The 23,117-nt window shown below is 52.6% G+C and overlaps 2 protein-coding genes across 7 annotated transcripts in view; one reads left to right on the forward strand and one right to left on the reverse strand.

Moving 5' to 3' along the window:
- Positions 1-12,714, forward strand: part of KDM1A (lysine demethylase 1A) — a 76,884-nt gene extending 64,170 nt beyond the window's left edge. For 4 of the 5 annotated variants that reach the window (XM_040979506.1, XM_040979509.1, XM_040979508.1 and 1 more), the window contains 9 exons: positions 1,431-1,565; positions 2,208-2,281; positions 3,357-3,468; positions 5,899-6,031; positions 7,717-7,904; positions 8,295-8,409; positions 8,828-8,955; positions 9,436-9,582; positions 10,556-12,714. In XM_040979506.1, coding sequence (XP_040835440.1) covers positions 1,431-1,565; positions 2,208-2,281; positions 3,357-3,468; positions 5,899-6,031; positions 7,717-7,904; positions 8,295-8,409; positions 8,828-8,955; positions 9,436-9,582; positions 10,556-10,741 — 1,218 coding nt within the window. In that variant the 3' untranslated portion in view covers positions 10,742-12,714. Of the gene's footprint in view, positions 1-1,430; positions 1,566-2,207; positions 2,282-3,334; positions 3,469-5,898; positions 6,032-7,716; positions 7,905-8,294; positions 8,410-8,827; positions 8,956-9,435; positions 9,583-10,555 lie in introns of all 5 variants that reach the window. The other variant, XM_040979510.1, reaches the window with a different exon arrangement.
- A 1,889-nt stretch (positions 12,715-14,603) lies between these two features.
- Positions 14,604-20,392, reverse strand: LUZP1 (leucine zipper protein 1). 2 transcript variants are annotated; one of them, XM_040979745.1, is made up of 2 exons: positions 17,302-20,392; positions 14,604-15,120 (listed from the first exon to the last, which is right to left on the reverse strand). In XM_040979745.1, exons 1-2 carry the CDS (start codon positions 20,275-20,277, stop codon positions 14,992-14,994), a joined length of 3,105 nt encoding a protein of 1,034 aa, XP_040835679.1. In that variant the 5' UTR covers positions 20,278-20,392; the 3' UTR covers positions 14,604-14,991. The 2 variants fall into 2 exon arrangements, with proteins under 2 accessions (XP_040835679.1, XP_040835678.1); XM_040979744.1 differs by having other exon boundaries at positions 14,604-15,126.
- Between the last annotated feature and the right edge of the window lie 2,725 nt (positions 20,393-23,117).

Genomic DNA, 23,117 nt, shown 5'->3' on the forward strand with positions numbered 1-23,117 from the left:
AAAGAATTGTTATTTGAAAGGCAGAGTGTTGCAGGTAGGGGAGGGGAGAAACAGATCTAGCTGCTAGTTCACTTCCCAAGAACCAGTAGCAGCTGAAACTTAGTCAGGTCAAGGCCAGGAGTTGGAAATCCATCTGGGTCTCTCTCATGGATGACCGGGACCCAGAAACTTCTGCTGCTCTCCCAAGCAAACTAGCAAGGGATTGGATGGAAAACAAAACAGCCAGGACTTGAACTGGTGCTATGATACGGGATCAGTGTTGCAAGTAGAAGCTTAACATGCCGTGACACAAAGCTGGCTTTTTGCCTCAGGCGTTAACTGCCACCACCCAGTTGGTATGAAGTTGTGTCAGAAATTTGAAAACATTGGTATTAAAAATGGTTCCTTGACATCAGTGTGGTAGCATAGCACACTAATCCTTTACCTGCAGGCCTGGCATTCCATATGGGTGTCAGTTTGAGTCCCAGCTGCTCCACTTCTGATCCAGCTCCCTGCTTATGGCCTGGGAAAGCAGCAAGAAAATGGCCTAAAGCCTTGGGCCCCTGCACCTACGTAGGAAAACTGGAAGAAACTTCTGGCTCCCAGCTTTGGACTGGCTCATCTCTGGCTATTGTGCCATTTGGGGAGTGGACCCAATTGAATGGAAGCTCTCTCTGTCTCGAACTCTTACTTTCAAGCAAAAATCAATTAACTTTTTTTTTTTTTAAAGATTTATTTTTATTATTTTTTCATTGGAAAGGCGGATATACAGAGAGAGGAGAGACAGAGAGGAAGATCTTCCGTCCCATGATTCACTCCCAAGTGAGCGCAACAGGCCGATACTATGCCGATCCGAAGCCGATCCGAAGCCAGGAGCCTCTTCCGGGTCTCCCACCCGGGTGCAGGGTCCCAAAGCTTTGGGCTGTCCTCGAATGCTTTCCCAGGCCACAGGCAGGGAGCTGGATGGGAAGCGGGGCTGCCGGGATTAGAACCGGCGCCCATATGGGATCCCGGGCGTGCAAGGCAAGGACCTTTAACCACTTGCGCCACCGCGCCGGGCCCAATCAATTAACTTTTAAACAGATTATGACAGCTTCTTTCCCAAAGTAATTTTAAGTTAACTTGGTAGAATTTTTTTTTCCTGGAAATTAAATTTATTTCAGTCTTTTTAGATTAATGAAACACTGTTTGTGCTTTTGTTTGCTTTGGAAGGCCAAAGTGGTCCTGTTTATGTGGTGGTGTTTTATACTTCGTGGGCACTTCCTGTCGGGTGTTTCCCGACTCCTGATTGCCTTCAATGGGGCAAGTATTGAAGGCCTCCTGCCCGAGGACTGCACTGTCGCTTCTTTCAGTGTGCAGGCCGTTTAGGAAGGAGGAGCCAGCATCAAGGGGATGTTTGGGGATGAATTACTTAGGTATCTAGAATGGTGAATTTTACTTCTCTGTTTCAGATGGTAAATTTGAAAGAGAAGATTAAGGAACTCCATCAGCAGTACAAAGAAGCAGCTGAAGTGAAGCCCCCCAGGGACATCACCGCAGAGTTCTTGGTGAAAAGCAAGCACAGGGACCTGACTGCACTTTGCAAGGTGAGGCCATACGTGTGTACCCTGAGTCCTGAGCAGCAGCCCAGCCCCGGAGGCCCGTGAGCAGGACCAACCCTGGCCCGTCCCCACACCTGGAGCCAGAGGAGGAGGGGTTATCACACAAGCAGCACAGGACTCGGGGTGGCTTCGGTTTGAAACCTTCTTTCCTGTAGAACTCTTACCTTTCCTAACAACCTCCATCATTTTAGATGATTTAATCTCAGTTTGGTTTGTGATTTGAATCCTTGTCCTGCTGTCGCTTGGCCATGTGATCCTCCGTCGTGTTGGCTGTACAGCAGCAATAAGAGCATCAACTTGGGAGTCCCCGGGGAGCTTGATGTCGGCAGGCCACTGCTGGGCACATGGTCATCGCGGAGGAGGCAGCAGTTGCTGGGAGTTTCCTTCCTTTGTAGCATGTTAGCATGCACCTTCCTTGATGTTTCCATGTTTTCCCTCTCCTCTAATCTTATCTCAGGCTCACGGTGGTAACTTGTTTCTAAAAACAAAATCCTAGATCCTGACCCCAGCCTTAAATTGAGTCATATTGGCTGAACTATAAGGAAATATGGTCCAGATATAGATTGGTATAGCAGCTATAGTGGACATCTGACCACCATGATAACCGGATTTACTTAATTTTATCAGGAATATGACGAATTAGCTGAAACTCAAGGAAAGCTAGAAGAAAAGCTTCAAGAATTGGAAGCCAATCCTCCAAGGTAAGGGGAACGCGGGAGCATTCAGATGGTGCGTTCGCTGTTGTTTCTGTTGGGTTTAGAATGAAAATGATGGAGCACAGCAAACTTTTATATTATATTCAGTAATTGAATTTAAATTGTTTAGTAAATGAAAAATAGGTCACTCCCTGCCAGGCTCCTAAATCCCCTGGCCTGTTCCCGCGGGTGTGAGAACGTCGGGGTCTGTGTACAGATGTTGCTAAGGTCCATGTCGGTGCAGACGCACTGGATGGAAGACGTGTCCGGGAGGAGTGCAGGAGGAGGTGCTGTGCTTCTGGGGCCGAGGAGGCCTCGTGCTTTGCTTCCAGTGGAGCTTGAAAATGACGGCGTGCGTGCCCTGCGCCTCGCACACGGCAGCTGTTCTGTGTTGTCACAGGCATCAGGTCCTTGCTGGTGTCTTACTGAGAACAGAAGACCACAGTTTGTATTATAAGCTTTTGTAATGCCAGGGAACTTCACATGAAGATGAGGTTTGGTTTTTTTTTTTTTTTTTTCAGACAAATGTGGTCCCATTGTAATTTGATTTCCACAGTGAGTTTGGCATTGTTCTAGGCACCACAGTGAAGCACTTAATGAGAGAATAAGTTCCTACTTATTATATTTTGTTTTTTAATTTATCAAATTACCTGTAGGTCAGAAGTAGAGATGGAGAAGGGACAAGGAAGAGAAAAAAAAAGAATGGAGAGATCTTCCATCTTCTGGCTGACTCTCCAAGTGGCTGCAGTGGTGGGGCTTTGTCCAGGAGCCAGAAGCTTTTGCTGGGTGTCCCACGTGGGTGGCAGGGGCCCAGATACTTAGGCTGACCTCTATGCTTTTCCCAGGCATATCAGTAGGGAACAGAATCAGAAGTGGGGTAGTTTCAACACAAACCTGTGACCATAGGCAGGCAGTAGGTTTATCCATAATGTCACAGTGCCTGTGCCAGGCCCTGCTTGCTGCCCGCGAGGTGCCATCCCTGCTGGATGACAGCACAGTCAGCTGACATCACCCAGGCCGGTTCCTTGGAAAGAGTAGGAATGTCTTAATGACCCTGTGCTTCTCCGTCCTTGTTTTGCAGTGATGTGTATCTTTCATCAAGAGACAGACAGATACTTGACTGGCATTTTGCAAACCTTGAGTTTGCTAACGCCACACCCCTGTCTACCCTTTCCCTTAAACACTGGGATCAGGTGAGTTCCTGCATCACTTTCTCGGGACATGTGTCTGTAAGAAGGCTGTGAAGAGCAGCTTGAATTTGTGAGTTTGTGTTTTCAAGCAGCTTTTAGAGGAGATACTTCGTCGTGTTCCACCACCACAAAGAAGACAAACCTTCTTCAGCAGCTTCATGGCAAATGTGTGTTAGGAAAAGCTGCTTGAATTGCAAGACTGTTTTTGTGCCAAAATGAACTTTTAATCTTGTTTTTCACAAACTTTCTGAAGTACCTTCATAGAACATTTCCATCGCCCTAGAACTTGCCGTCTGCTGGGAGACTGGCATCTGCTCCTGGTCTGACAGCTCTGATCGACTTTCTGTCATTAGCATTTTAGCATTTTGCTTAGTGTTCCGCTCCTTATGGATTGAGTCAAAGAGTACAGCTTTTTTTGTACTTTTATGTATTTTAAGATTTATTTATTTATTTATTCAAAGGCAGAGTGACAGAGTCCTTCCATCCACTGGGTAAATAAGCAGGGACCAGAGTAAGCGGGCACAGGCCGATGCTCCAGGAGGGATGTGGGCGTCCTAAGGAGGGGCTCAGCCTGCTGTACGCACTGCACGCCCCGATCCTTATCTGAGGTCATAGAGATTTCTTCCAGGCATTTGTGGGCTCTTCTGTTTAGGTCTGTAATCCATCTTGAGTTAATTTTGGAGTGCAGAGGATGCGGAGAGCAAGGTTCTTGGTTTTCTGTACAGTTACCTCATTATTCCAGCACCATCTTTTCCTCGCTTGTCTTGGTTCAGGAGTGTGAACCTGTGGCCAGCTGGGCTCCACATGTGCATCTGTCTGCACCTGCCAGCACCACAGGCTTTGGATTCCCATTGCTTCACCCATTGTCTTTTTAAATTTTTGTATGTGTGTGTGTTTTTTTAAATATTAATAGTTAAAAGGGATGATACATGACAGGTGGGCCTCGGATTAGGCCACCGTAAGTCTCATAAGCAGTGTTAGGAATTCTCCAGCTCTGTTCTTTCAAATTGTCTTGACTATTTTAGGTGTTTGTATTTCCATAAAAATTTTAGAATCAGCTTGTTAATTCTTCCAAAAAATAATCTTGAGATCTTTGTGAGGAATGCATCAAATTTCTAGAGTCATTTGAGGTGTATTGTCTTCTTAATAATAGCTAGTCTTCTAATCCATGGATCTGGTTGGTCCCTCAGTTTATTTCTAGCAGCAAACAAAGCTTACCCTCTTTATGATTTCTTTGAAGTATGATTGATTCTTGAACTGGTGGCTTGTTAAGTTTTTACCTGCATATTTTTTACAAATAATTATTTTAATTGCAAAGTCAGATATACAGAGAGGAAGAGATTCCATCCAATGATTCACTCCCCAAGCAGCTGCAGTGGCTGGAGCTGAGCCAATTTGAAGCCAGGAACCCAGAGCCTCTTCTGGGTCTCCCACACAGGTGCAGGGTCGCAAGGCTGTGGGCCGTCCTCCACTCCTTTCCCAGGCTACAAGCAGGGATCCAGATAGGAAGTGGGGCTGCCAGGATTAGAACCGGCACCCATATGGGATCCTGGCGCATTCAAGGCAAGGACTTTAACTGCTAGGCCACGGCGCCAGGCTCTTACTTGCATATTTTATATTAATCTTTTATTTAACATTTGAATTATAGTGAGGGCTGGGCTTGTTAGTGTTAAAAATCTTGTAGAATTCCCAGTTCCTCTGTGGCTTTCTATGAGGACACTGTTGGACCTCTGGGCATCAGTTCATCATTCGCAGTTCGCTTGGTGTCTGGCACTGCGTGCGTGGGAAGGGTGGGACTGCATGTCAGCCAAGCAGGGGAGCAGTCGTTGAGGCTGTTTGCCGCACACATTCATGAAATTGGAAGTAGTGACTAACTTTCATAAGAGAAATTCTTGATGTAGAAAGTTTTTCAGTAAATTCAAGGAAATAGGTCAGTTGGAGAGATTATCCATTGCAAGGCCAAACGTGCTGCTTTTTACTATTTGGATGGAATATCTTGTCAGTGTCCTGGCTTGCCTGTATCTGACTTGAGGACTTGCGCTTTGCAAGTCTTCCTCGACTGTGCAACCTGTAGGCTAAAGGAACAAAGTGACTCTTCAGTAAGATATATTCAGGATGCTGAATCTGAAATGCTTTTAAAAGCCAAAGAAATAAACTGTGTCCTGTCTGATTGTCTTGGTTCTCGGGCTCCCTTCGTTTCCACTTGCCCACCAAGGACTGCTGTCCTAAAAGCGTAGCAGGGACCCGCCTGAATCTCGGTGCTCGAAGACTGGGGACATTTGGGTGTGCTTGCTTGTTACTCTATTTGGCTTTCTCGGGACCATCAAAACTGAGTTGTGATGATTTAGTCTCTGCCTTAAACCACTGACTTGCACTAGCATTGTCTTTCATCCTGGATTTTACTAAGACTGGGCTGTGTCCTCTCTCCTTCAGGATGATGACTTTGAGTTTACTGGAAGCCACCTGACAGTGAGGAATGGCTACTCATGTGTGCCTGTGGCTTTAGCAGAAGGCCTGGACATCAAGCTGAATACAGCCGTGCGCCAGGTCCGCTACACGGCTTCAGGTATGTTGTGCTTACGTGCAAGTTGGTGCCTCCCTCAGGCAGGCAAGGACAGTGTCTCCTGGCGGCTGCTGGTGCCCTGGGATGCACAGGTGCCAGTTTGGCAGTTCCAGGTGAGAGACTGTTGAGACAAGCTGTGACAGCTTTCAGCCTATATGCGGAGGAGTTTGGTGTTAAGGCAGGCAGTGTCAATCTGATGTTACTGAGTTTATTGATGAATACGAGGACTGGCACGTGGGCTCCAGGGGCCCGCTGTTGGTGTTTCACCACTCTGGCTCCTGCTCAGCAGGGTTCCTTTGTACTGACAGCCTCCTAGCTGTGGAGTTGTGCTGCTGGCAAGCTGCCCGAGTGCTTGCTGAGCAGTGTGCTCAGCGCTGCTTTCAGAGACCCCCATTGCCCACCTGCCACGGAATCGGTGGTCTTATTGGAATCCTGCCTCTGTAAGGGCCCTCGTGCCTGGGCCGAGGGGCAGACGCAGCATCAGCCATTCCTTCCCTGGGCCTGTTCCCAGTTACTCAGGTGCTGTTTGGTCTCTTGTTGTTCTGTTTCGCTTTTATAACCATTTAAATGATTTTCCATTTAAAGGTATGTGAAAGATGGAAAACAATGAGGATAGTATAGTTTGTCCTATTTTATAGCCATAGAAAATGGGCATGTTCTGAGCTTGTGCACTTATTTTGAGCTATTTATATATATATTTTTAAATAGGCTTTCACTTAAAAAATACAAATGAGGAAGAATCCTATTCGCATAATTCAGTAATCTTTCTGAGGTCAGCATTGAGCACATTTCTGTTGTGACCAGCTGGGATCAGTATGTGCCTAGGAGTCACCTGGCAGGGTACCAGCATTGTGGCATAGCATGTTAGCCGCTGCTGCCTATGAAACCAGAATCCATGTGAGTGCCAGTTCATGATTCCTGGCTGCTCTCCTGACTTTAGCCTGGCTATGTGCTGGCACCTCCTCTGATCCGGTTGTGAAGATATCTGTTGAAGAGCCATGTTGGTGCACTTGGCTCCTGACTGTTCTGCTTCCCATCCAGCTCCCTGCTTAAGGCCTGGGAAAGCAGCAGAGAATAGCCAAGGCACCAATGTGGGAGACACAGAGAGGCCGTTGGTCCCTCGCTTCAGACCAGCTCAGATCTGGTTGAGCCCTGTGACGAGCGCACCAATGGACGGAAGATGTCTCTCTCTCTCTCTGTAAAATCTACCTTGTAAATAAAGTAACTTTGGGCTCTTGCCATCCACATAGGAGACTTATCTTGCGCTCCTGGCCCAGGTCCCCGCTTCATATGCTGAGGACACTTGGGGTTTGGGCCCGACACAGGGCTGCCTGGCCTGCCTGCCTGCCTCTCAGCATAGCACAGGTCTGTGTCACAGTTGGAGGATTTGTTCTTGATCCCAGTGAGCAGCTACCATGGGGAAGGCCCTGGTCAGCTGGTCCTGGTCTTATTTTTGATGTAAGTTTACTTAACTTGAGCTGCCAGGGTGAAATGAGCAAGGACTCTGAGGCTGCCAGCATGTGAGCCTGTGTGGCCTTGGACACATCTGTCTACCTGCCCTTCTGAGAAAGCGGAGCTAGCCTGTGGTTAGAGTGAAATGGCAGCATGTAGGTGGAGTGTACTTGACTGCTGGGTGCCCTGTCCAGTGCCATCCTCATCCCCAGTAACTTGTTTTCTCCTCCCTCTAGGATGCGAAGTGATAGCTGTGAACACCCGCTCCACAAGCCAGACTTTTATTTATAAGTGTGATGCTGTTCTCTGCACCCTGCCCCTGGGGGTGCTGAAGCAGCAGCCGCCAGCTGTTCAGTTTGTGCCGCCGCTTCCCGAGTGGAAGACGTCTGCCGTGCAGAGGATGGGATTTGGCAACCTGAACAAGGTAGTGGGCTCCGGGCCCCGACGGAGGCTCACTGGACGCCACTCTGCGCCAAGAGCGGGCTGCATCCTTACACATGTGGTTCTGCTCTCAGCTGCGTGTGGTATCAAGGCCGAGGCTGTCCGCTTATTGCCTTCAGGGCTCAGGCATGCCACAGACTTAGTGCCATCCCATAGCACACTTCAGTCCCACTGGGGCATCGTGCACAGTCGAGCCTCAGACAAGAGGTCTGTGAGCATTGGCCTGGGTGACACGGTTCTTAGAGCCGTCTTGCCTTAAGCTGAGAGTGGAAGGGTCTTTGTCCTAAGAGTCCCGAAGGGAAGTACTTCTGTTGGGGGCATGGTCATGCTTCTCGGAGCCTGTTCCCACTGTGGTATTCCTTTCTCACGGCAGGTGGTGTTGTGCTTCGACCGGGTATTCTGGGATCCGAGTGTCAACCTGTTTGGCCATGTTGGCAGTACAACTGCCAGCAGGGGCGAGCTCTTTCTGTTCTGGAACCTCTACAAAGGTGACTGCTTTCTGCTTTTCCCCTGGTCCCTGTTAGAGGTTCGCAGAGTTAGTCATAGTCTGTGCTTTTCTCAAATACATATGCTACAAATAATTCCTGAAGTCCTTCTAGAAGCTGGGGCTTGGAGGAAAGTAGCGTCTTCAGGGAGCTCACACCCCAGGGAGGGCTGTGCTGCAGAGGCAGGCCGTTTCAACCAGAGTGAGGTGCAGAAAGACGGCCTTGGGGGCCCAGTCACCTGGGGCCGGAGTGGAGGTGGAAGTGGTTTATTCTGCAGTTGACAGTGGCAGACTTGGGAGTCACACTGCACTCCCTGTGGTCTGCCAGCTCCCAGCTGCCTCATTTGCATTCGCCTCAATATTTTAGAGTGCTGTACCAAGAATGAGGTAGAAAACCTTGTCATTTTCCTTTGTTTCTTTAGCCCCGATACTTCTGGCACTGGTGGCTGGAGAAGCTGCTGGTATCATGGAAAATATAAGTGATGATGTAATTGTTGGCCGGTGCCTGGCTATACTTAAAGGGATCTTTGGTAGCAGTGCAGTGCCCCAGGTAAGTCGGCTTATGGGCAAGCAGGGATCCAGGGCTCAGACTAAACCGGGGTCTAAGCTGCTTGCAGAATAGGTTCTGGGTCAGCATTGCTTTCGTCTGCTGTGGTTTACGTGAATATTACTGTTTAAACTTTGGCCCCAGTGTGAGGCTCAGAGAAGTCCTCGGGGTGAGCACTGTGACTCTCCTCTGCCTTCTAACATGAGGTAACGACTCCAGCGAAGAGCCTGGCGTCTTGTAGAATCTGTTGGCGTTTCATTCCACTCTTTAGGCTCTGTTGGAATAGTCTCCTTGCTCAGAAGGCGTGCTAATGTGTCACATGAATGGGTACGCAGAGCTGCAGGTCTGGTCCTGAATGGGCCTCTGGATTTAGACACGACAGCACAAGGCCTCCTTGCAGCCTGGTCTGAGCCTCGGGCAGCAGAGCAAGTGCTCTCCACCTGTCTGACTAGTTGGTTTGTTGGTGGATTTTTTTCCCTTCAGCCCAAGGAAACAGTGGTGTCCCGCTGGCGTGCTGATCCCTGGGCCCGGGGCTCTTATTCCTACGTCGCCGCAGGATCGTCAGGCAATGACTATGACTTAATGGCTCAGCCCATCACTCCTGGTCCCTCAATTCCAGGAGCCCCCCAGGTGAGAAACTGGCGAAAACCATACCAGGCCTTTTTTGGGGAAAAGGCCGAGATCCCAAAATCTTGGTAAAATTGTTGGTTAGTAGTTTTATTGTTTTCTTACTTTTAGTAATTCTATCCATGAATGATCTCCAGGAGCAGAGGGAGGAAAAAAATGTTGGATCCAGGCTGTCCATACTTCAAGTGTCCAAAGCAGATTTAAGGAATTTTTTTCCTACCCAGTTTCCATCACAAAAACTGTCTTTAAAAAAAAAGATTTATCTATTTATTTATTGGAAAGTAAGATATACAGAGAGGAGGAGAGATAGGAAGATCTTCCGTCCAATGATTCACTCTCCAAGTGAGCGTAACGGCCAATGATATGCCAATCCAAAGCCAGGATCCAGGAACTTCTTCTGGGTCTCCCACACGGGTGCAGGATCCCAAAGCTTTGGGCCGTCCTCGACCGTTTCCCCAGGCCACAAGCAGGGAGCTGGATGGGAAGTGGAGCTGCTGGGATTAGAACCAGTGTCCATATGGGATCCTGGCGCGTTCAGGGTGAGGACCTTAGCTGCTAGGCCACGCTGCCGGGCCCCATAACAAAAACTTTAATCATCATGATGGGTAGTGACTCAGAACTACTGGGGCCCTCAGCTTCCGAAGTTCCTGGGATGTGCTGGTTCAGGGAGCACTGAATTTCTTTGTATCAGCCCAGGACTCCGGCCTGCTGAGTGGAGGAGCAAAAATTTCTGAGTAAGAATAAATGATCTGTCCTGGGTCTTCAGCAGGTACCACATGAGAGAACAGTGCTCTTGGACTGGGAGCAGGAAACCAGCAGGGACGGATGCAGTTGACAGCATGGAACAGCGGCTGTTCAGTTGTCCCATTTCTCCTTTCAGTTGTAGGAAAATCAGTTCAAGGGAGTACTGAGTGGGGGGCTCAGATGCAGCAAGAATGAAGGTATATTTGCAAACTGTTGTTTTTATCTCAAACAGCCCATCCCACGACTCTTCTTCGCGGGAGAACACACAATCCGGAACTACCCAGCCACAGTGCACGGTGCTCTGCTGAGTGGGCTGCGAGAAGCAGGAAGGATTGCAGACCAGTTCTTAGGGGCCATGTACACCTTGCCTCGCCAGGCCACACCAGGTGTCCCTGCGCAGCAGTCCCCAAGCATGTGACAGACGTGCTCTGAGGGTGGCGCCCCTGTGCCTGTCATTTTGCTGTGTAAGCAAAGCTCTTCTAGCAATATTAGATGCCACCAAGAACCACCCCCTGGCATCTGGGCTTGCACTCAGTCCCTGGTGTGAGCTCCTGGTCACAGGGGGCCACTGCCGCCTGCGTGGGACGTGGAGAACGAGGAACTGGCCCATTAGCGTGGAGTGGACCCTTCACAGACTGAGGCAAGCAAGTATTATGAAAGTTGGTGTGTGTGGTGGATGTTTTTTTTTTATATATATATATATTGAGAATAAATCTTCATATAAAATTAGTCCTATTATTTCCCCTTTGGGTTGGAGACAGACCATCACTGCTTTGAATCGCTTACCCTGCATTTTAAATAATGAGGTTGACATAGAGGAAGGGGCCTCATTGGGTTAAAAGCGAAGGTTCCAGAACGGCAGGCAGTGGTGTGTGACTAGAAGGCCACATCAAAGCTGGCACCTGTGGTAGTGCCAGATTCCCGCCCAGGGCTTGGATATCCCAGTACTGGGAAGTGTTACATAGGGAGATCGGAAGCAGACCACGAAACTCCTTGGAAGTCTGGACGTACACCTACCAAGGGCCTGCCGGCTGTGTTCACACAAGGCTCTGAGCAGAGCACGCTGTCCTGTCTGCATGCAGTCGCTGTGCCCCTGCAGCCTCTGCTGCCACCACTGCGGCCTTCTTGGCAGTCCATGTCCTGTCTCCTGAGATGGCACTGAAGGGTCACCTGGTCGTGGGGACTGTTCTCCACCCCTGCCCGTGCAGAGTCCATATGGACAGTAACAAAAACAACAGCAACCTCCACAAGGGCTGTGGCAGATGAGCCAGTGTCACACGCACGTGAGCGATCTGCTCCTCTGTTGGCATCAGTCACTTAGAATTACTTTAAGTAAAGCTTTCTTAGGATGTAAGGGACATGCTGGTGGTACTCGGTGGGGGGCAGCATGGAAGAATTTAAAGGGTTACTGTGACTGATGGGGAAGGCCAGGACGCCGTGCAGAGGTGCCTGGGCCTGCACCCCAGTCCCAGCAGCCATCCCGTCACTGGGGACAGTCAGGGCACCCATGATGGCAGTGGGATTTTTTTTTTTTTTTTAAAGTAAGTGGTAGCTTGAGACAGTATTTTTTTTGCTAACAGCAGCCCCCAAAATAAAGTGTCTAGCAAACAGCTGTTGCTGCAGATTCCAGTTATGTGGGTGCTTGATCTGTCCCTTCCTCTGCCCTTGCTTCCAGTGCCTGGGACTTTTAAGTCAACTGCAGTAAACTGCATCACCTGCAACATCGCATTTAACACAGAGACACGTGGACCACATGGAAACGAGGGAGCTTTATTGGTTACACACAGTGTTGCGGGGCCCGCGTGCATGCAAGCAGACAGCTGCAGGCGCTGTGCTCCCACGCCTGGAGCAGGAATGTGGAGCTGCACCTGCCTCCCAGAGCAGGAGACCAAAATGCCTGCCTGAGCAGGGAGGCTGAAGGCCCAGCAGAGAAGCCGGTGATGCACTGACAAGTTGCAGGGCTCTCTCCTAGCCCCCTTCCCCCATCTTTAAAATACAAAAAAATAGACTTTATTCTCTTAAAAATACATTCCATCCAGTACATGTTCTGAGCCGTGAAGCAGCAGAGATCGGGCCCCTTTCCTATGCTGTTCCTTGTGAGGCTTTGTGGAGAAGCCTGCTCCCCATAGCGGGTTTTCAGATTACCCCTAAAAGCAGCTCCCCACCCCCACCTGCACCAGCAGAGGCCCGATACCTTTCCTGGGGAAGTGGTGACCTTGGCACTGACTCACTAAACTAAACTGCTCTGGGACAAGTCCGAGAACACTGTAGACGGCCACCCCCTCCCAGCACCGTGTAAGGGGACGATTCCCGTGCAAGCTCGCCTGCAGCTGAGGTTAGATGCCTTGGCCCCACCACAGACCCCTTCAGTCCTGACTCACTGCAACTCAACACCAGCTCCCTTACCCACCACCCAGGTGCTTTCTCTGGTTGCTTTATTATCGGGCAACAGACAGGCAGCAGCAGGTGGAAAAGCGAGACTCCTGGCACTTGGCAGCCCTAGGCCTCACCAGGAGCCCTCCCACTGCCCACGAGCTGGTGCCCCTGCACACGAGCTAGGAGCCAGCACCAGGCCACACGAGGCTTGTCTTAACAGTGCAGCCGCTGGTGAGGGTGCTGGGTTATTTGGCTTAATCAGCTGTTCACCTACCAGGCTTCCCTTCTAGTTGGGGGTCTCCTCCAAGGACCCCTGATTATGAGGCCTGGGTCCAAGTGGTCACGCCGTTTCTAGAAACGGGCCTTCCAGCTTTGGGGTCTGAGAGCTAGCCTTTACCTGTTGGAGATTTAAAAATAAAACCTATCTTACAGCGGTTCTAGAAAGTGTGCAGAGTAAGGAAACAAAAATATCCTGAACTGTTACAATCAAATCCTATTGCACTCAAGATTCAAGACGGCGGCCCTGGTAAAAGGACCGTCACTCTCCCACAGAGCATTCGGAGTTAGCCGGCAAACGCCGGTGCTGCTGCAATGTAGAAAGGTCCAGACTTTGGCACCAGGAGCTGCAGCACCAGAAGCCAGGGCTCCGATATGCAAAGATGAGAATCCCAGGCGAGGCACAGCTTGGCCCCCTTCTGTGTCGGCGGAATGCACAGGTCAGCTTCCCTTGAACTCCAGGCTGCCAGCCAGGGAAGGGAGGCAGGGAGCTGCAGGTGAGGGGCTGGTGGACCAGGGGAAGCAGCAGGAAGAAAGAAGTCTTTTGTTGAGCATCTGAGGCGGGGACATGGAGAGCCATGGCCAGCTGCAGGACCATGTCCTCAGTGACAACTCCAGGAAACGGGACAAGCAGTCCTTCCTGTCCCTGAGGGTCCAGCTACCTCGGTGCTGCCACTTGGGAGTCCTCGTCAGGGATCCTAGGACAGACCGACCTGTGTGTTGAGGGGAGCACGTGGCTGAAAGGTGCTCAAAGTGTGTGGCACAGGGCACAGTCACTGCCACCAAGAGCCTCGGTGGCCATGAAGTCTCATCCCTTCAGGAAAGGGAGCCCGAGGAGCTCTGAGCTCCTCCCTGTGACAGGACAGCCCAGAAAACCCACGAGGGCAGGAGGCGCGGGCACCTCCAAACCCACACCGTGTCTCCTAACCAGGAGTCGGGCGACCACCACAGAACACCAGGCTTGGGGCCCTTTGAGACCTTCTGCCCCACACAACTCGTGTCACAGGCAGGGCAGCTGAGTGACGTGCCCCAAGTCACACAGCCATGAGAGGGGTGGGAATCTGGTTACCCGGTTGTTACGAAGGCAACAGTGCCGACTTGATAAAGGGGGCTTTTAAAGTGAACACTATAGAAAGAGCACTGAGGAATACAGAGTTCTTGAACGTCCCCCACATGATTAGAAGGAAACAAACCCATCTTTGTGTGCATGGCTTCCTGAGAGCTCTATAACCTGAGGCCCTCGGCAGGGAGCACCTTTCCTCCATGAAGCTCACGGCATCCGCTTGGTAAAGTGCGATGCGTCCCCCGGGGCTGGCCGAGGCGGGGGTCTCAGCTCTGCTGCTGCATGGCTGACTGGGCTGTCCCAGGTCAGGCCCGGCTCGGTGAACCTGCAGGAGCGCTAGCAGGCAGTGCCAGCGTCCCTGCTGCCCAGGGAAGGAGCTGCACCAGGCTCGCGCTCTTCCGGGAGCCTCTGGAAGGTGAGCTGGGAACACGGGAGGGTGAGGCCGTTCCAGGGGTCAGCTGGGCCAGCTCAAGAAGCTCTCCTCGGGGCCACACAGCCGCCTTCTACACACCAAGGGGAAGTGCAGGCCCCGGAGGAAGCCGATGGCTGCCGATTCCTAGCAGGTGCACGGACCCTTTGGGAAAGGAACTCGTGGCCAGCAGCCGGTGACGACCACGGTAAGCGCATAGCTGGGGCTGCTCCGTGACCGAGGAGCAGAGAAGGGGAGCTTCAGCTGCTGTTGTGTCCTGGGAGGTTTCTGTGCTCCCTGTGTGGGGATCAGACTGGTCCATGCTACCTGGGGGACAGGGATAGAGGGGACTCGTGCATCAGGAAGGCTGGGCCTAGGTGGGTGACTGGCTTGTAGTCTCTGGTCCCCTCTTGGCCAACTAGCAAAGCCACCTGAGCCACAGTGTAGCTCTCTACCAGTCTTCCACCAAGACCTCATGCCTAGTCTGGACAACCATGGGGTCCTCCACGGGGTAAGAAGGTGAGCGCTGCCGGGACCCGCTGGCTCAGTGTTCCTCAGCACTGGGCCTGCTTGGCCATACTCGCCCGAGCTCTGGCTTCACGTGCAGGTCCGACCGTTCCAGGGCGCTGGGTGGCCGCCTGTAGACACCGAGCGCGCTGTCTTCACCTTCCTCCTGGGCCTGCCAACAAACAACAGGCGTGAGCTATAGCAGGTGACGAGCAAGACATGCACACTTCCCCACAGCAGGAACCCTCCAACCTAACTCAGTGCTTTAGGCCGGCAAAAACGCTGCTTGCACTTCCCATCCAGCTCCCTGCTCGTGGCCTGGGAAAGCAGTGGAGGGCGGCCCAAAGTGCCCGCATGGGAGACCCGGAAGAGGCTCCTGGCTCCTGGCTTCGGATAGGTGCAAGCACTGGCTGTTATGGTCACTTGGGGAGTGAATCATCGGAAGATCTTCCTCTCTGACTCTCCTCCTCTCTGTATATCTGACTTGGTTTTTACAAACCAAAAAAAGCTTTAAAAAGTTAAAAGTCCCATGGGCCCAGCACAGTAGCTTAGTTGCTAAAGTCCTCGCCTTACATGCACAGGGATCCCATATGGGTGCCAGTTTGTGTCCCGGCTACCCCATTTCTCATCCAACTTCCTGCCTGTGCCCTGGGAAGGCAGTCAAGGACGGCCCAAAGCCTTGAGACCCTGCACCTGGATGGGCTCAGCTCCGGCAACTGCAGCCACAGGGGAGTGAACCAGCAGATGGAAGATCTTTCTCTGTCTCCTTATCTGTAAATCTGACTTTCCAATATAAATAAGTTTCTTGGAAATCAGTGGTGCCCTGCGCTGCTGGGAACAGCCAGGATAGCCGGGGACGGTCACTGGCGAGAAGGACAGCAAAGGGCGGGGCCAGCAGAGGGCAGGGCGTGGGCACAGGCCTTCCCCGCAGCTCCCACCTCTGTCCCTCATCCCGTGTTCTCCAGTTTACGGAACTAAATGCCCATGTGTTTCTTCCTGCTACACTAGAATTCCGACTTAATTGTTCTGGGTCTTCACGTGCAAATATAGATCAAAGTGCAAGAAAAAAAAGCACCAAGTGTTAACAGGGGGAATCTAGATTCACATCCGGTGACGGGGTAACATGGAGGCACCCTGTGTCCCTCGCCTTCAGCGTCCGTGAACAGTGAGGACTTGCCTCCAGGGCTGCTCTGAGGACTGGGCAGACGCGTGGCGAGGACGTTCTGCTGTAAGTGCCCTGTCCAGAAACAGGGTCACCTGGCTGCTCCTGACAAGCCGTGCAAGCTGCCTTCCAGCACCACAAGTGGCCCATCCAAGATCCGCAGCTCCGACACCCTGTGCCCAGTGCGCGTCACATGCCATGGACGACCAGCCTGCCCTCGGCCGAGCATACAGTGGTGACACAGCTGCCCCAGCTGGCATGTCACAGCCACACCCAGTAACACCTGAGCATGAAACTCAGGCAGCGGGCCCAGAACTAAGCTGTAGCCCACCACATTCCTATCGAAGGGTACTTTAAAACGCGTATGGAAAGTGGAATTAAAAAGTCCAGGTGCAAAATATTTGCAATCACACATTTTCTTTTCATAATTCACACTTTCCATTGGCTTTGGGAAGGAAGCCCTCTCTGTGAGCAGGCTGCAGGGATGCGCTCCCAGGAGAGCCCCAAACCTGATTTCGCTGCCCTCGTCCCTGCTGGGCCTCCTGCCCAGGGCTCGGGGCAGCAGTGGCGGCGGCATCAGGGCTTGTGTAGGGAGGCCACAGGGCAGCTCTTGTTCTGGTCTGACACACAGAACAAAGGGCACGTCTCCTGGTGTGGCCTTCCCAGATGCGACTAAATGGGCAAGACATTTTAGAGCCCAAGAAAGGCCCGGGCACAATGGATGAATTAGCCAATCCTCTCCCTTCAAGTGCCAGGGTCCCATATGGGCTTCGGTTCGTGTCCTGGCTGCGCCACTTCTCCAGCTCCCTGTTTATGGCCTGGGAAGGCAAGATGACCCAAGGCACTGGAACCCCGCACCACACGAGACCCGGAAGAAGCTCCTGGCTCCTGGCTCAGTACCAGCTGTTGTGGCCACTTGAGGAGTAAACCAGCAGAGGGAAGATCTCACCTTCTCTGTAAATCTGCCTTTCCCATAAAAACAAATCTTAAAGAACTGAGCAAGTCAGATTTGGAAAGTCCTGCTTTCTGCTGAACTCCTTCCTGAGAGCTGGGCCCATCTCCCCCCTGTTTGCTGTAGCTCTCAGCTACCCAGTTCAGACCAGTGCTTGCCAGGCCCCGAACCCCTGGGGCTCACACAGCAGGGCAGGGGGAGAAAGAAAGCACAGGAGGAAGAAAAGGACTCACGGTGCCCGCCGAGTGGTTCCAGGCCGCCTCTGCTGCCCGGGTCTGCCGCGAGAGCACCTCGGCCGCCGTGAGGCTGCTCTGGGTCCTTCTGGAGGCCAGCTCCGCCGAGTCCCGGGCGCGCTCCGAAAGGCCGGCCCTGGGCGGCTGCAGCTCCGAGAAGTCGGTGGACGACCTCTGGCTGTAGGCATTGGCGGCTTCCGTGGCTTTGCCTATTCGGGCCAGGGGCTCGTCCAGGGGCTGCAAGTCCCGCCTGCTCTTCCAGGCGTTGCGCACCGTGACATGCCTGGCGTCCGAGGCGCCGTCCTCGCCGGGGCCACTCTGGCTTTTCCACCTGAGCGCCTCTGTCCCCGCTGCGTGGCTGTTTCCGTCCGCGGACTCCGAGGGCTTGATGAGGATGCGGGAGACCACGGTTTCCGGCCGCTGCTTCGTGGGCCCCTCTCCCATCCCCTCGGCCTCCGTGAACTGCAGCGTGATGTGCTTGTTAACGGAGAGCTCCAAGGGCGAGCCGCCGTCGGGCGGCCCCAGCTGGACGTTGCTGCTGGCGGTGTGCCGCTCGCCCGCGGACGCCCTGGGGCTGCTGCTGTCGGCCGGGTAGATGGTGATGCTGCTTGTCACTTTGGTGGACGTGGGCTTGGAGGCCGACCTCGGTCTCTCCCCGGGGGCCTCGGCGCCCACTCCGCCCATGACCTTCTTCACGTCCTTGTCGATGATGACCGGCTTGATGACGGCTCGGGAGCGCAGGGCCTCCCGGGGGCTGCAGGGCCGCTGGCTCCTGACCTCCGCCCCGTTGGCGCTGGGGGGCTCCGTGGCGTGGGCGGACGCTCGCACGGTTTTCCCGGATTCACCTTCTGTCCCTGCCTCTTTCTCATTCTCAAACAGGGCCGTTCGAGGTGCCCTTCGGTGCCTGGCCTTTTCTCGAACGTTCGCGTGCGCCCTGGGCTCCGACTCTGGGGTGATGGTGGTGGTCACCAACTTGGCAGTCACCAGAGAGACCGTATCCAAGTCCTCATCTGAGTCGGCCTTCTCTCGGCCGCCAGGCTTGATGACACGACACCTGAGCGCTTCGTGCTGCGTGCTGTCCTCCAAAACAACCGCTATGGGCTCCTCCTCAAGCGCTTCCTTGGGTGTGGAAAAGCCCTGGCCGATGTGCTCCTGGCTCCGGGAGCTGTAGGGATACTTGGATAAAACAGGCGCCTTGGGATTGGGCGCAGCAGCCTCAGCCTCCAGGCCGTTGGCAGCTTTCCTGCCCTTGGCAGGTCCTTCGGAGGAGGGCCTCCGAGATGAGGCCAGGCCTCCTGGGGCCTTGGATGAGACCGAGTCTGCAGCCAGGGCTGCCTGGCCTCCGCTGCCGGACCCCTTCCCCTTCTTGGGGACAACCTCAGAGGACAGGTCCACCGCCTTGTCAGCTCTCCCCGCTGCATCGCTGGGAACAGACGCGTGGGCGGTGTCGCTGAACGTGCGGGTCGTCTTCTCGACCTTGCCCTTGAGCCCGCTCTCAGGGCCCGGCCTGGGAGGCCCCTTCCACGCCTTACTGTGCTCCTGAGCAGCCGGCGGGTAGCGGCTCAGCACGGACGGCTGCTCCCTGGCCTTCCTACCTTCCTGGTGAGAGGGTGCCGGCCCGGCTCGGTCCTCGGTCCTCTTGGCCTCCTGAGTACCCCCGTCTGCCCCCGACCCCAAGCCGGACGCCTTGGCTACCCTCCTGTGGCTGAAGCTGGGAGAGGAGCCCTGCCTGTTGGTCAGCGGGGAGTTGTCATTGTGGAGTGCCAGATCCTTGTTGCGGAGCCTTTCTCGCTTGTGCTGAGGCGACAGTTCCCGGGCCGGGTGCCTGGCACCAGGCGCTTCGCCCCCGGGACCCCGAAACTTAGTCCTGTCGTGCCTGCCCTTGCTGGCCAGGAAAGAGTCCTCGCCTTCCAGCTCCCCATTCTCTAGCTCCTTCTGCTTCTTGATCTGCACCCTGATCTCCTCGAGCTGGCTGGCCAGGAGCTGGTTTCTCTTCTGCTCACTCAGGTAGCTGTCCTGCAGGTCGCTGTTCTTGGCCCGCATCCTCTTCAGCTCCTCTTCCAGAGCCTCGAAGTGTCTGATCTGCGTCTTCAGCCGCTCGATCTCTTGGTTGAGGTCCTGCACTTTATTGTCCTCCTGGTTGCGGTTCTTCTCGTTCCTCGTGTCGTTCTCCGCCTGCTTCAGGTAGTCCGGCGCGCCCTTCCGCCTCGACTCCTTGGTCGGCAGCGTCGAGGGGACCCCGTCCTCGATGCGCAGGTCGTTCCGTTCCAGGAGATTCGAAGCGTTCCTTGTATAGTCTCGGTTCGTCTTCTTGTTCTGCTCCAGTTTCTGAGTGAGCTCTTTGATAAGTTTCTCGTTTTCTTTCTCCTTTTCGCTCAGGTATTTCCTCTCACTTACAAAGCTCAGAGTCAAGGACTTCAGCTTTTCCAACTCAGATGCTAAATTCTGCTCGGTTTTATCCAGGCGATCCTCAGAAGATTCCAGTTCTTTCACTCGGACCCTGAGCAGCTCCAGCTCGGAGGAGATCTTCTTGGTGAGATTTCTCTCCTCGTTGAGGCTCAGACAGAGCTGGGTGCAGTCGCTCTTGCTCCTGCTGAAGGCCTCCTCCAGCTTCTCCAGCTCCGCCATTCGCTTCTGCAGCCGTTCAATCTCGGATTTTAGCTCCCGCGTCAGGTTCTCCTCCTCGGCAAGCTTCTCCTTCATCAGCTGGCACAGGTCCTCGGCCTTCTTGATCTCCTCATCTTTGCCTTCGATCTTGAGCACGCGCTGCCGCAGCACCTCGATCTCGGCCAGCATGCTCGAGTTGCTGCCCTCGGCCTGGATCACCTTGTCCTGCAGGTCCAGCAGCTCATCCTCCGCCTTCTGCAGGTTTTTGGTGGCTTCCTCCAACTCATCGAGACGGCGGCTCAGACTCTGCAGCTTAAACCGCAGGTGGCGGCTCGAAGCAGTGTCCTTGTAGCTCCCGAGTTCGGCCATGTCTATTGCCAGCCAGTGCGGGCTGCCAGAGGCGTCCTGTCCCCCTCAGAGGGATGAAAAACAGTTACCTTTCTCTTGGCAGCCACAACTTCCGTGCGCAGCTGGAGAGCATGGTCAGTCTACGAAGGAAAGCAGAAAGCACGCTCAATGACCAACCCTGAAAGCTGCATTTTATTCCCACCCTACAGCACAGCAAGTGCTCAAACGTGAGCCAATGAACTTGAACAAATTTGATCAGAAAACACGAGAGCTTCATGGTGGATACTGAGCAGACTCCCTGCTCTGGCAGCAGGGCGGCAAGCCCAAGGGGCAGGCCTCAACCCAGGGGGCCGACTGGCCAGAATCTTCACCACCTGCCAGCTGCATGGCTCACGTGTCATCAACCTTTCTACTTGTCACCCACTGAGTACACTCAGCCTGTTGCACCTAGCTGATGAAAGATGGAGGTGCTTTAAAAAATGGGACTCTTACCATGTCTCTTCCCACTGCTATGCGGAGACAAGACATGGTGAGTGCTTGATAACGCAGAAATAATTCTGATTATTTTAACCAAGTGGGTACTTGTCATGAACTACTACGACATAAAAGGCATGTCCATGCTGCTGCATGAATGGGTGAATAAAGCAGCCCCGCTGAGCTTGTTCTCAGCATTTCTGCTCCCCAGCAGTGACTCCTCCTGTGGCTGCAACGTGAAGCTTGGCCCTCACCAGCCAACAGGCAGCTCCGCTGCACGCCACCGTGCTCGTCGGGACCGAGATGCCCTGCCAGGTCCGCACCTCCGTGTTCGTCAGGTGGATGCTTAGACTACTGACTGTGTTTTAATTCACTGCACAACATTTTTAAGTTTGTTTTTTTTTGGTACTCCTTTTTTGACCACTGTGTTATACAGAAGTATGTTTTTTAATTTCCCAAAAACAAAAAGACAACGGATTCAGTGCATTTACTGCCATAACAGACCCGGAAATGGAGTCCTAGAGCCCGGAAGTCCAGGCTACAGGCACTGCAGTTTCTGTGTCCAGCAAGGGCCTCACTCGGCTTCCCAGGCCCAGCTCTGAATGCCTCACCCTCCCGTGGCCAAAAGCACACAGGACAGCAAGGTTCAAACCCACTCCCTGCAGATCGCTTGTGAGGGCACGAACCCCATGTGTGAGGGTCCCGCCTGCAAATGATCACATCTCAAGGGTCTCATGTCTTAAAACTGCTGACAGGAATTAAACTGTAGCGTGAGCCATGGAGGGGACATACACACCGGAGCCTTGGCAACAGCAAGAAGCAATGGAGCCTGTCCTTGGCAGAAACGGAAGCAGGCAGCAAGGCAGTGACAGACAAGGTCGTATCTTGGAAGTTTTAAGGCAGGCAAAGGACTAAAAATGGCAAGTAAACAAATGAACCCACACATGTGTTCAATTAAGTGATAAGGAGTTAACAGCATGGGAGACAAAATAATAATCAAATGGGCCCCAGCACGATAGCGTAGCGGTTAAAAGTCCTCACCTTGCGCGTGCCAGGATCCCATATGGGCACCGGTTCTAATCCCAGCACCCCTGCTTCCCATCCAGCTCCCTGCTTGTGGCCTGGGAAAGCAGTGGAATACAGCCCAAAGCCTTGGGACCCTGCACCCGCATGAGAGACCTGGAAAGAACTCCTGGCTCCTGGCTCTGGATTGGCTCTGCTCCTGTTGTTGCAGCCACTTGGGGAGTGAATCATTGGACAGAAAATCTTCCTCTCTGTCTCTCCTCTTCTCTGTATATCCGTCTTTCCAATAAAAATAAAATAAATTTTTAAAAGATGATAATAATCAAATAGAACTAAAACACTCGACAAAGCTAACACATTAGGCCACCCCATGCAACACCACTGGAGTGCCAGTTCAAGTCCCGGCTGCTCTGCTTCTGATCCAGCTCCTGCTAATGTGTCTGAGGAAGCAAAGATGGCCCAAGGACTTCAGCCGTGCCACCCACGTGGGAGATCTGGATGGAGGTCCTGGCCCCTTGATTCAGCCTGGCCCAAACCTGTCTATTGTGGCCAGCTGAGGGATAAAGCTGGTGGATGGAAGATCTCTCTCTTTCCCACTATGTTGTTCTGCCTTTCAAATAAGTAAAAGAAAAAATTGGGGCCTGGTGCAGTAGCCTAGTGACTAAAGTCCTCACCTTGCAAGTACTGGGATCCTATATGGGTGCCAGTTCATATCCTGGCTGCTCCACTTTCCATCCAGCTCCCTGCTTGTGGCTGGGAAAGCAGTCAAGCACGACCCATTGCACGCATATGGGAGACCCAGAAGAAGCTCCTGGCTCCTGGCTTTGGATTGGCTCAGCTCCAGCCATTGCAGTCACTTGGGGAATGAATCAGCGGATGGAAGATCTAGCTCTCTGTCTCTTTTACTTTCTGTATATCTGACTTTGCAATAAAAATAAATCTTTAAAAAAAAAAAGAGGAGATACTACGAGTAACCCCACAACCATAAATCGGATATCCTCGATGAAATGCACTAGTTCTGCAAAGTCAAAACCTGCCAAGCCTCACCCCCAAGCAATCCGAACAGGCTCCACCTCATTAAAAACTGCATCTACGGCTGTTAAGCTTCCCAAGTAAGATGTACCATCAGTCAAGGTCACTGATAAATTCCACCAAACATTTAAGGAGAAAATTATACCAAATTATTTTTAAGCTCCCCTAATAACAAAACCAAAGACATTACAAGAGAGTCAGAGACCAGCATCTCATAAACAGAGGTGCACGTCTTTCAATTTTTTAAAAAAATATTTCCTTTACTCATTGGAAGGCAGAATTACAGAAAAAGGGGGAGAAACAAGACAGAAAGAAATCTTGCATCCACTGGC

This window comes from Ochotona curzoniae, unplaced genomic scaffold (assembly GCF_017591425.1).
Source record: "Ochotona curzoniae isolate NIBS_2020 unplaced genomic scaffold, NIBS_Ocur_1.0 contig_3255, whole genome shotgun sequence".
Lineage (NCBI taxonomy): Eukaryota > Metazoa > Chordata > Mammalia > Lagomorpha > Ochotonidae > Ochotona > Ochotona curzoniae.

What these genes read in the sequence shown, in the direction of transcription:
- LUZP1 (XM_040979744.1), bottom strand. Translation starts at nt 20,277, where the DNA reads ATGGCCGAACTCGGGAGCTACAAGGACACTGCTTCGAGCCGCCACCTG. An exon ending in GGAACCACTCGGCGGGCACC is followed by an intron (nt 15,127 to 17,301) that starts GTGAGTCCTTTT and finishes GTTTGTTGGCAG; the next exon opens with GCCCAGGAGGAAGGTGAAGA.